This window comes from Azolla caroliniana, unplaced genomic scaffold (assembly GCF_043228905.1).
Source record: "Azolla caroliniana isolate FFs.n. ecotype wild unplaced genomic scaffold, voAzoCaro1.0.p SCAF_11, whole genome shotgun sequence".
In the NCBI taxonomy this organism is placed as follows: Eukaryota; Viridiplantae; Streptophyta; class Polypodiopsida; order Salviniales; family Salviniaceae; genus Azolla; species Azolla caroliniana.
The window spans coordinates 15,495,684-15,508,744 of record NW_028230446.1 but is presented as its reverse complement, the minus strand read 5'-3'; the positions used below and the strand labels follow the sequence as shown (position 1 = coordinate 15,508,744).

Sequence of the window (13,061 nt, the reverse complement as noted above, 5' to 3'; positions counted from 1 at the left end):
ATTGAGAGCGAATTTTCTAGTGAAATTAGAGTTTAGGGTCTTAATATTTGTCTTATTGTAATAGACAACTATACTTAGCCCTAAGCCTAGGATAACTACTCAAGCGCCTCCATGGTGATATATAGAGAGAGAAGGGTGGGGGGGGGGGGGGGGGGGGGGAGAGGTTGAATCACTATATTGGCGAAAAGAGAAGGATTCCCTCAATTCAATCCTAAGCTTTCCTCAACTCAAGCCCAATGCTATCATTGGCTCGAGTTTGACCCCGACTTGAATCAAAGCTTCAATTCTGATACTGATATATTCACAGAAAGTGGAATTTTACTCGAGGAAATCCGTGAAGGGGGTTTAAAAGTCTTCTCGCACAACATCATGTGCGCTCCCCTGTCTGGCCCACCTCCCAATGGTCCCCACTCGAGAAGCACACGACACACGCACACATGTCGTTACACGAGAACGGGGCCAAACAAATAAATGACCATCTGAGCGAGCAGGTTGCCATCCATCGGGGAGTTAGGCAAGATTGACAGATGATATTAACATACATGATACATACATACATACATACATACATACATACATACATACATACATACATACATGAGACATATATGATATATGTATGCGCCTCGGAAAATTGAGATGGTGTCCGGACGGCATGGGAACTGAATGAATGTGAACGGTAATCCAAGTTTTTAAAAAACAAACTCGCTCCCTTTCCGTAGATCTTCTTCTTCTTCTTCTTCTTCTTCTTCAGGATTTTGATCTCCTACAGTTTCGATTATCGATCCGTCCTCGAAAACCCTAATTCTGCAGCAGATCCCTTCTTTGTCTTTGTTCTTCTCCGTGTTTTAGTATTGTTATCATCGAGATGCAAGAGATTTTCTCTGTGTTTCCCTAAGAGCAGTTGATCGTGGAAGTGCTCCTTTGTACACCTCAGAATATCACCAGGTATGTAGATCGATTCAATATTCGAGTTTGATTGATGAATTTTGTTTACTTTAAATATTGCATCAGAAAAATGAACATGCTCCATGATTTTGTTTTATGTTGCATTTCTGCCATGCTATAGATGGATAAATTTGTATGCTATAAATTCAGTACTCTTTGATGCATTCTTATCTTTTTCTCTTGAAGGAGAAAAAGCAATATATTTGCTCTTTTTGATGCATTCTGTTACATCCGTCAACTGCACCAGGTAATTAAAATTTGTATGCGTTTAGGTTCACGATTCTTTACGTTTTTCATGCCTTTATGAATATATGCATGCTTTCTTTAATGCTTTCAAGTCTACAGGGATATGTCTTGCTGATTGGATCCTCTCTTTTGCATTTTTGCGAGTGCCAGGGAAAGAAATATCCATGCCTTAGGAATCAATCCATAAACGTTTCTTTATGTTTTCATGCCTTAGGGATTGATACTTTCTTCTTTCACATTCTCTATGACATTTTTTCTTTGCGGCATACAAGACATTAATATTTCTATTGCCTATGATTCAGGTTATGTTTCTTCTGATGTTCTCTGTCACAAATCTTACGAGTGGCTTGCGGCAGAGAAAGTAATCTGCATGCCATAGTGACCGATTCATATTATTTGATGGTTGCCAAAGACAAAGAAAAATCCACACTTTAGGGAGCAATTCATGTTCCTTTGATGGATTTGGTAACATTGAGAGTTATATCACCAAAGTTAGAGGTTTTCATGCCTTAGGGTTTGCGTTTCTTTCTTTCCTTTTGGGGTCAGAATTCGCATATGGCATGCCTTTCTTTTGTCACGGAAGACAGCTCATTTGATGATGCAGAGCTCTGGGATTTCATAGACTCGACTGTTGCTCATAGAAGAAACGGCTATACTCCTCTCCTTATGCCAAAACCCCCTGTTGTCACAGAGCTTCCTCCATCTCCTCAGGTCACCACAGATCAGATAAGGTTTTCTAAAGACAGGAAAAGACAAGCAATAGCAATTGCTTTCCAAGATGAACCTAAGCCTCTCCGCATATGTCCTCCATCTCCGTATAGGTATGAAGTTGGGGTGGAAAACTCTAATAATACAATGAAGAAACAATCACGGATGCAACAGCCTATGAAGATGTCTCATCGGGAGAATGAATTGGCATTATCAGATGTGAGTTCATTTGACATACTAGTAGGTGAAGATAGCTTTATAATATAATTAGAGTGAACTACACTTTTTATGGATATATTGCAATTGATTCTTAATGGTTTGGACATGTTTTGCTGTTTATTTTTCAAATATATTTACATAATTTGTTAATATTGTCGAGCGTTGGCTATGGTGCAGAGGTCCTATACATGTACTCGTTCTCCATTGAACCAAATTGTTCCTCACGAATCATCATCTTGTCAGCGAATGGAGAGAACACCGGGGGGAATTTTGTGCCCAGGAAACAATCAGGATAATGGGGTTATGGCTGCCAAATGCCCTTCTGCGAATGAATGGATTCAAAGTCTTCCATCTGCATCAATGTTTAAGCACATCCAAAATGCAGCTTTGAGTGTAAGTTTTTAATATTTTTAAAACTGCAACTCATAGTGTGATTCAAATTGTAGATTCAAATTTTCTCAACGTACCTAATTTTGTTTATGCAATGCATTGCGTCGCAGACTTTGTGTCATAGAAGTAATTTGTTTTGGTGTGTTTGTCTCTCTTCATTCGGATGTCTTTTTGTTTCTCTGTTGATTGAAAAGGAGATTTCTGGGCAAAGTAAGTCAGTTAATGAAGAATCCTTTCAACCATTATAGCCATCTGAACTGAGCTGGCAAAGCCCATATGGAGATGATCCATTGCATAACTAATTGCTTTATGCTATCCTTGCTTAGCTCCTAATAATATAGTTATTTATATCATCTGATAAGAACAGTACACCCATTCTACTGGCTGGAAAAAAAATTGATGCAGAACACTGATCTGATGATCTGTTACTCTTGTTGGAAAGCATGTATTTCATTTGCATTCGTAAATCGTCAAATATTTAAATGGTGAGATAAAGATTTAAATCTGTAGCTCACAAATAACAATAATAGCTCAGATTACTGTTTCTTTCCAGTTTCCTTGTGTTGGGAATTCAGAATATATTCTGATGCCATAGCTTGCCAATTAGAAATTGAGGTTGTCGAGCCTTTTTCTTTTGCTACCACCCATAAACAAAGAATGTTAGTCTATTTGATGGTTCTTCTCTAAGCATGCAGTGACTAACTGCAGTCCTTAGTAAAAGAACCAATATTTCATGCATGGGAGAGTTTTTGGCAAAGTTTTGTAATAGGGTACACATATCAACTCCTATAAATTGTTTTCAAATTGACATTGTATCTGAATTTGTGCCAATGTTTACTTGTTTTGGACACAATATCCAATCCCACTCTCATGCATTGTTTTGGATTGACATTGGTATCTGAATGTGTGTATATTGACTTGAGTATGAACAATGATGGAACTCCCAGGAAGCCTCAGCCTTCACAAGAAGATTGGGGATGCTTTTATGATGGTAAAGGCTGTGATGTGGCTAGAGTATAGATAATGTACTTGCACTTGTGCTTTAATCAGTTCTTCATTTGACGAACAAAGAATGCTATCACTAAATTATAAAATTCTATATTTTTATATTTGTCTGATATTCAAGATACTAACAGCATATTAGAACCTGCTCTATGCAATATAACTTATAGTAAGAAGTGGTCTCAATACTTTTCCAGATTTTGGATAAAGGAGATTTTGTGATGCTGCAAGGAAAACCTTTTATAAAGAAAAGTGGTGAGCCACATTTTAAAGAATTTCAACAGGATTATGTGCAAGTCTGTGTTATATTATGTAATAGAATCTGTTATTTTGTAGGCTGGAGGAAAATTGCATTCTTCTTCAACGTTTCTTTTGAAATAAGAGACAGGAAAATACAGTTTGATGAAAACAATAATGTACTGAGAGCTGAATTTGTTATCCGAGCAAACATGCAGTAAGTACGTAAGAATTCAAAGATAATATTTGCAAAAAATATTTTTAAAAAAGATTTAGTCCCGCAAATCTTCAGGTCTGGAAGGTATGCTGATGGATGGGGTTCTTGTGATCGTGGGGAGAAAAAATTCTCAAAGCCAAACCATGATATAGCTAGTACGGCTGAAACAAGAGCCAAGACAAGATCATGCCAGGTATTCTTTAGTTGAACATATACTAGCTTTTCAGTTGCAATCAAGGAGAGAAGGTAAAATGGTTAGAAAATGCAATCTTAAGTAAAATCTCTGATATAGGGTAGGGGTCTGAATTGAAATATCCTTGGTTTGCAGGACCTTTTAGGAATTGGCGAGTACAAGCCTGGATGTGACAGTTTGTAGTTAGGGAATATTCTTCTTCAGACCTATTCTCGGTAACTGTCAAATATTAAAGAACTTGTGAACGCACATTCTATTGTTAAGATGGTCTACATTGAACATAAGCCTTGTGGCTACTGTCAATTGAGCTAGTGGTAAAAATTCCCAAAGAAATCAATTACCAGAAATTAACTATTACACTTGCCATCTCAAAGATGAGAATCACATTGCTGATTGGCCATGTACTTTTATAATATCTAGATTTTATTTCAATTTCTTTTATACTCTTTGAGTTGGCTCTTACTGCTGTGCAATGTCTAAACTCATAGAGGTTACATGACCTTAATTATTGCATGGTAGATGTAGGTCTCAGCATTGAATTTGGATAAAGTACCAGATCCCTGTTTATCAAGTTTCTATGCTGTAGGTTGATAAAAAGCAAACTGTAGTTTCTTTAACAATTTCGCTTGAATATTGTGTTTTTTTTGTCTTTTTTATGATTTATGGTGATCAGAGCAGAATTATATTGCCATACATTATTATTGTCATTTGACATGTCAAATTTCATCAAACGATGACTTGCAGATCTAACATTGATTCATCACTTGTAGTACCATGATCATTTTGTTTCTTCTAACAATTCTAAAGGTAGTTCTTTCCTAATATGGTTGCTTGGAGATAACAAGTATTCATCTGTGTCGATACCAAGAACTGCAAAAAACCAAGTTAAAAGGTATCTATGTATGGTCGATTGTATTTGGATTGCTACCAAATGGCACCAGAATCTCATTGCTACCAAATGAACACATGACGATAATGCTTTATGAAAAGAGTAGAGGGATGATATGCACGGCAAAGGAAGACAAATGAGTAATATATCCTAGTTGCATGTTCCTTGTGCTGCAGGAGAGTTCTTGAGAAACGAGGTTTCAATTCTTATGGTTAGTCGATTAGTATTCATTGATATTTGGTAAGAGATGTTTCACAGAGACTTGTATGATTGTGAAAAAAAGACCACGAGTTGGCATCAAGAGATGTTGATATGGAAGAGGACTTGTGATCCTCAAGAAGATTCTTCAAGACTTCTAAATCCTCAAGCATATTGCTTAATGACAATGACGAACTATGTATCCAAAGAATGAATGGAGTATGTCTAGTGGAGCAATGTACTATGTTGTAGAAGGGAACTCCAAAAAACACAATAAGAAATTTACTTTGTTGTTTGTGGCTCTTTGCTAGTCTATTCCTTTAGTTCATTCCACAAATTTTGTTAGCTTCTTCGTTGGTCCTTTCCTAACGCGCTTGCTAGTTTTCTTTCGCTAAAGGCTTCATTTGTGTGTGTGTGTGTCTTCATTGATATGTGCTCTCAAGAGTACATTAATGTGAATGTGTACCCATGTATAGTCTATTCCTTTAGTTCATTCCACAAATTTTGTTAGCTTCTTCATTCCACAATAAGAAATTTACTTTGTTGTTTGTGGCTCTTTGCTAGTCTATTCCTTTAGTTCATTCCACAAATTTTGTTAGCTTCTTCGTTGGTCCTTTCCTAACGCGCTTGCTAGTTTTCTTTCGCTAAAGGCTTCATTTGTGTGTGTGTGTGTCTTCATTGATATGTGCTCTCAAGAGTACATTAATGTGAATGTGTACCCATGTATAGTTGCATTTTTTATTGTGTGATGTTGGGGTCATGTGTGTGTGTGTTGGGTGGTGGGGGTATAGTTGGGATTTTATGTAAATGTATATTTAGTTTTTTTTGAAAGTCACACAATTTGGGAACAAAAAGTTCTTTCCCTCCCTCTTGTTGGGTAGAGTTCCTTGGTTGTGGCTTGACCTTGTACATAATGCATTAACACCAACCTCGAGCAATTGTTGCGGGGATAAATCCAATCCGATGCTACTCCTCCTTTCGTCATAGCACCTCAAACAAGTAGCAGAGTATATGCCTTTCATGTTGGGTTTGCACATTTGCGGAGATTTCTACAAAGCACACCTTTGTGGGACCCACACACGCAATGTACAACTTCATGGAGTTAACCTACGATGAGAGTTAACCTCCGCAATTCATTGTTATGGAAATTGAGTGGAATAATACCTTATTGTTGGCGAGATGGGATAGAGATGGTATCAACCACTCTTGATTGTGTTTATGGAGTGCTCAATGAACTATAATCGCATGTCAAAACCTTTCCTTTCATGATCCTTCGAACACCTTAAGTAATTAGGTAAATGTGTTTAAATACGAGAATTAACTTATATTCTCAAAAGTATTAAATTATTGTTCCTTGTCTCATTCGTTTATAAACATGTCCGGAGGGCCATTACATATATATCTAGGGTCTCGGCTAGGTTACCAAATAAAGGTGCCTTTAATTAGAAATGTTACCCATTTAAGCCAAAAGTGATTGTTGGTCAACAACAAACCTAACAAGCTAAAGTGTTCAAGCCTACCACCTATTATTTAGAGTAAATCATGGAATCCCGAAATGTGGAAAATAGCATACTTCATCAATTTAGAGGAAGTTACCAAAAAGAGTCTCAACATTGAGTAATAGCACAACACTTTGAACGAGGCCATTATTGTTGAAACTTGTGTGGTCCTTTGGACCCATGTGCACCAAGCTCAAGCAACAACTTCCACTTGAGTAAAACTCTAACTCTAAGGTTCAAATCATGGTTCTCCCAATGCGACTGAAGGTAAGCAACGGGTATGTGATTCTCCTATATCAACCCTATTATTCGTCAGCTCAGGTGACCAATTTCCTTGACTTGGGTTCCCTTCTTATGTTAGTGATTTGGGCCATCAAACATTTTGGCCAAAGATAATCCTTGTTGCGCTAGAAGGAACACATGGCTTACAATTCCACAACACCTACCAATCAAAGCCATTAAATTCTTCCTATCTTATTATGTGGTTTGAAAATGTAGCCCTATAATTGATGAGGGGATACCAATTTATGTAGCTCCATCTTTCCCACTAGTAGCATTTATCATTGTAGGAAGACAATGTACTTTATAATGGTTTCTATTAAATCTATAATTTGGAATTATACTTTTAGGCACTAAGCTTTTTATGTAGTGAGGAAGGCGTTGAGGATTTCTTAGGGATCAACCTCATCTCAATACTTGGGAAAGAGCAATGAAATGCTTTCTTCCATATGATGGATGTGACAAGAATACATGCTCCCGATGAACAACGATTGGCCACAACCGAGCCTAGGATCAAACACAGAAAACGGGTAATGAACGCACGACACAGTGAAGAGAAGAAGAGTACACAAGATGTTAATGTGGAAAACCCAAACTAGGGAAAAACCACGGCAGCCCACAGACTGCAAACTATCACTATATCACAATGTACAATAGTAAAGCACCGAGGCAATGACCTCGAGCTTGCTGTCTTTGCCACAGACGGCGGTTACAACAGAGGCAACGACCTCTTCCTCTCTCTCCCTCCCTCCCTCTCTCTCTCTCTCTCTCTCTCTCTCTCTCTCTCTCTCTGTACACAGTTACGCACTCTAATCTTGCACCAACAAGAATGACAACAACAACACCACTAAGTTTGCCCTAAGTCATATTTATACCAATATGACTTTTCGGCTATTTACAAATATAGCCCCGATGGACTCTCAGAAAACATATTTACGAATATGTCCCTTCATCCGGTGAGCACTTCTCACCGGGCCTTCGCCATCCGGCTTTTGCCGGGTACTTCGTCATCCGGTTCTCACCGGGTCTTCCATTGCCGGGTACTCCACATCCGATTCTCACCGGGTCTTCCGTTGCCGGGTACTCCACATCCGGTTTTGGCCTCGACCGAGTTTGCTCATCAACACTGTTCTTCTCACTTCCCATCCGGAGGGACATGTTTCCTAACAGGATGCATAGGAAAAGTGTGTTGGTAGCCTACTACAATTGGGGAATGTGGTTATAAAAGGAAGGCATATGCAATGTAATGGGTTTGGGGAGGTCCTTTGGCTGAGTGTTGATGCAAGTGTCACGGGGCATGTTGAAAATGGTGTTAGTGCTGTTGTCATTAGGTGTGGTGGTGTGGTTGAAGCACCTGATCATTAAGTGGTCCTCGAGTGTAATATGGGAGCCCCCTTAGTTGTCAATGTTATAGCCAATGTTGGGATGTTTGTATGTGTTAAGTACATGGCATACATAACATGATCCATGAAGACATCAACGTCAATACTACACTAAGTACACAACCAAGAAAAAGGGGGATAGAACAAAATCAACTCTACAACTTTAAACCAAATAGATGCCCCTATGTGAAGGGGACAACCTTTTTGTAAATGAGCCATAAAAATTACTTTCGTGACTTTTTACCTATTCTTCTTGAGTCCCTAGTTTTGTCTCCTTTTAACCTAAGCTAGATCTCCCTCCTCTCTTCTCTATCATATACAATAATGAATTGAGAAATTAGCGTTAAGTGTTATTTAGCCAAACCCTCCTCCTTTTATACTTGTTGTGTTGATTCCTTTACTTAATCGAGGTGGGAACAATACTATGACTAATCTCTTATATTCATGTGTGTGTGTGGAGTACTTCTTTATTAGAGTTTCCTTAGTGAGGTGAGAGTGAGAGTTTGTGAAATTATGGTAAGCAAGGCAAGCGGTTCGAGAGCAATTCATAACCGCTTTCAGTCAACTCACCATCAATAGAGTATACCATAACCTGGACCCCGTCACATATAATTTCCACAAGGGGGGACAACTATAACCACAACAAAGAGGTGCACTTGGTGCGATGCACCACAAGATGACATAGTATAAATGTGTGAGGGATTTACCATAGTTGAATAACATCCATTAGATTAGTTTGTGACATCATGGTCACCTTGTGCCATCTTATTGGTTCTAAGGAAGGTCTCAGACAATGGTAGTCGACTCTAATGGTCGAGATTGAGGAAACAACTAAGGGAGAAAACTCCTACAAATGGTAGAAGAGTCTTCATATGTTCCTCTCATACTCAGGTTCCACCGAGGACACTACATCACCTTGATAATGATTTAACGCCAAATGGTTAGAGCCACCCATAACTGCTTAGCACTCAAATAGGTTAATATCATACTACTCTTTATATAATACCTAATCCAAGTACAGAGACATATATTATAGTAACACACTCAATTTATCACCACCTTCTCAAGGCCTACCATAATGATTTATACAAGGGTTCTTGTCTCCTCTACAATCATTGCTCACCCCTCAAAAAGTAAATGATTGTTCTCCAATTAAACTAGGGTGGTAGGGAACCCATACCTGTGAGATTTTAGATCTCCCTCCCTAGAAGTCCCTATCATGTGTGGTCAACGAAAATGAGTGTGTATTAATTATGGTAGATAGGTTGGTTCTTGGGTATGACAATTGACAACCAATTGTGTAAAGGGAGCCTTAGAATGTATTATTTTAAGGCCAGTCTTTTCACTTCACTCACTAATGTATATGTATATGTATGTAACAATCTCACTTTGGCACACTTTGGCACTATGTTGAATATATATGCATGTGTATTCTCTTATCCATGGTGTACTTTGTTATGAACTTTTGTATTTTTGCAATTTAACAACACGTAAATTTGACACCAAATGCCAAATGCATCCTTGACAAAAATTCAAATATAGAAACGTGATGAGTGGTTCGACATAAGATAAGGTATTATGTGAAGGTAAACCATGACAATGTAAAATGTTGATCTCGACATTATGAACTTGAAGTCATCAACCATATGCATATAATTGACAGTAAGGAAATTCTACATGGGAATATTATAAGAGGGCTCAATTAATGATAAGCATTTATTTTTCGTTGGTCTTTGTGCAAAGTGTTGCATTAGTTACAAAGCTTTAGACTTAAGTACACCAATTAGTTTTCATATTATTGTGGAATTGTAGATAGAGAATAATTTAATCCATTAGATTTAGGTAGTTACCATTCCTCACAATACAATGCTTATTTGTTATTCTCAATAAAAGCCTCTCACATTTTAAACTTGAGTGTTTTCAAGTGGTACGGACTCCGGAGTATGTTGGGAGTTTCCCGTATGTATAAGGAAATAAAGAAGTTGAACATTTGAAAGATCTGCACATTCGAAATCAAGAAGATTTAAATGCTATCAAGATTTAAGTTAGTTAACAACTTGTAAAAGACACATGGAAGCTTGAAAGCTTATTGAAAATTCGCATAAAACTCATTGAATGGGAAAAACATGGGAGTATCCAATAGTGAAAGAGTTTCCACTAGAGTTTGAATGCAATTGTTCTGTAGGAAACTTTGAAATCTATCAAATAAAAATCCCAAAATAAACAAGTTGTATAGTGATCTAATCAACTTAATTCGTATTTGGTTTCCCTTGTATATAAATAGTAGATAAGAGTGATTGTGCATTTGAGAATTAGGAAAGAGTGACTAACTATTTATTATATTTGGTGCAATACGAGAAAAGTTGCCTATGTTTTCCTCAAATAGATTGAAGATTAGACCATATGATTTAATGAAGTACTCAGAGGTTTCCTGAGAGACATGTTGGTTATAGTTGCATGCATACATGCATATGATTAAATAGGCAAAACATGTAACCTAAGTATGTCTTGGTCTAACTCCTACTGGGAATTGCACGCTATCATGTAGGCACTGGTTGGGATTTTATCCAAGGGGAGATCAAGGTAGTTGGGGAAACAATATGATACTATGTGGAATAGATGCCAAAAAGGATGAAGCAAACACCTTTTTTACCAACAAATTGTAAATTGATTACTATTTTCCATCTCCCTGCTGTTAAGACCCTCTAATTTTTTTTCGCATTGACCTCATGGAGGTAGTTTCCATGCTTGTTGAATAATCTTAATTGATTCTCATTCCGTTGATTTATACTTGGTAACGAGCCAACAAACCGACGACAATGGAATAGAAATCTTACAAAGAATTAGAAACGTGTTGATGACCTAGGAATCAATAGAAGTTTTTTGGGAGTGCTAAAGAGGACCCAAAAATGCTTTGTTTGTGGATCATCATGAAATATGTTAGCATAGAAACGACAATAAGTAGTGATTACTTCGAATATATCAATGTTATACCACCTAAAACAATAACACTTTTAATCGTCTCAAGAATGTAAAATGTCTTAACTTATACCTCTCATACATGTGAAAGGAGGGAGATTCAAATGCTAGATCATTGATTGAGGGGGGAAAGTTCTTTGTCACCTTATGTTTCTTTGTCACATGCAACTCTATGTTTTCACCCACTTATTGCCTCTCTAGTCAGTATCTTTTCCTTCCTCCTCCTCACTTGGCTCCGTAACACTACTGCTTTCTCCTTCACTTTACTCCATTGACTCATCGTATCTTACCCCCCTCTCTCCTTGAGTGATTTTTATAGGCTAAGGCTATTCAACATCCTTATTAGGGTGGTTAAGATGCTTCCAAACTATATAAATGTTTTTTGAAGTTTCTAGAACTCTTAACTTGTTATAAAAATATTATGTTCAATTTTAGGCCAATCATTCCCTCAAACTGCACATATAGTCTTAAATATATAGGGCCAATATAATTTATAATTAAAAAAACAGCCTCTCTTAATTTCAGACCAATCCTTTCTTAAATTTACAAATATGGACAAAATATTCTAGAAGCCATTACTCTATCTTTGAACGTCCAATTTACTCATTGTTTGTTTTATTGATCCCCCTATCGTTAAACATGCAAGTTTTGTTGGAGAGACTCGTTGACCATGGCTAGGTGGGGGTTCTCTAGTCTCCTTTTACAACATTAGGTTTAGGGTTTAGGGATTAGGGTTTGGCATGTACACATTAAACCAACCACGAACCAAATCACCATTGTTTACCAAATAAAATTACACTTAAGATTATTTCACCAAGCAAAATATCAATAACATTCATTGTGTTTTAAAAAATATCAAAATAAACTCTCAAACAAAATTTAGTTCAGAATGTTAAAGTAAAGGAGGTATTGCTAGGGATATCTTTTATATTTTCTCTTTGTTACATGTTTTATATCTTTTATGCATATTGTCAATTGTATATGATCATCAAGTCTCAAAATTGTTTGTATGGATTATTCATTCATATCAATGTTAACCTTCTTTATCCATTCATATTTATATTGAAATGATGTCACTTTTTTTTAATGATCGTCATCATATAAAACTATTATCATACATTGAAAACATTGTACATTGACGGAGACATGCATTGTGGTTTTGAGAAACCTATGCCACAACTTTATTTACTCAATTCAAAATACACTGTAAAAAATGTTGTCTCTATTCCAAGTTTAACTATTTACTACTAGTGTCAAAACAATAGCCCAACAACAAAGAAGCAATTGGGTCTTAAGCCAATCATTTCAAATTGAAGAGCACAAAAATGCAGAGTGCATCTAGGTAGTGCTTCGCTCGTAGTGTCTTGTTCCAAAACATTTCTGTGTACCACGTACAATCAGGTGAAAAGATGTGCAAAGACAAACTCTAGTAGAAAAACCCCGAGAAAAAGTCTGAACACTTTTCGAGGAGTAGAAACATTACGATGACAAAAAAGAAGAAGCAAACACTGCAATTGTGATTGAAAAACATTTGGGAGGGGAAAGGACAGATTGAAAATTATGTGTATATATTACATTAGGAATAAAGGATGTTTGTGATTTTTACATTTCCTAAGGGAAATCAAATGGTGGGGCAAAACTTATATGGCATTATGCATAGTGTACAAAAAACTAT

General features: G+C 36.9%; 1 protein-coding gene across 1 annotated transcript; it reads left to right on the top strand.

Annotated features, from left to right (window-relative positions):
- The first annotated feature begins 742 nt into the window (after positions 1-742).
- LOC147857969 (peptide transporter family protein) lies at positions 743-4,601 on the top strand. Its single transcript, XM_087327983.1, has 7 exons — positions 743-948; positions 1,497-2,121; positions 2,299-2,514; positions 3,711-3,768; positions 3,850-3,967; positions 4,043-4,160; positions 4,296-4,601. The coding sequence occupies exons 2-7, from the start codon at positions 1,750-1,752 to the stop codon at positions 4,341-4,343; spliced, it is 930 nt and encodes a 309-aa protein (XP_087184109.1). The 5' UTR covers positions 743-948; positions 1,497-1,749; the 3' UTR covers positions 4,344-4,601.
- Positions 4,602-13,061: the final 8,460 nt, after the last annotated feature.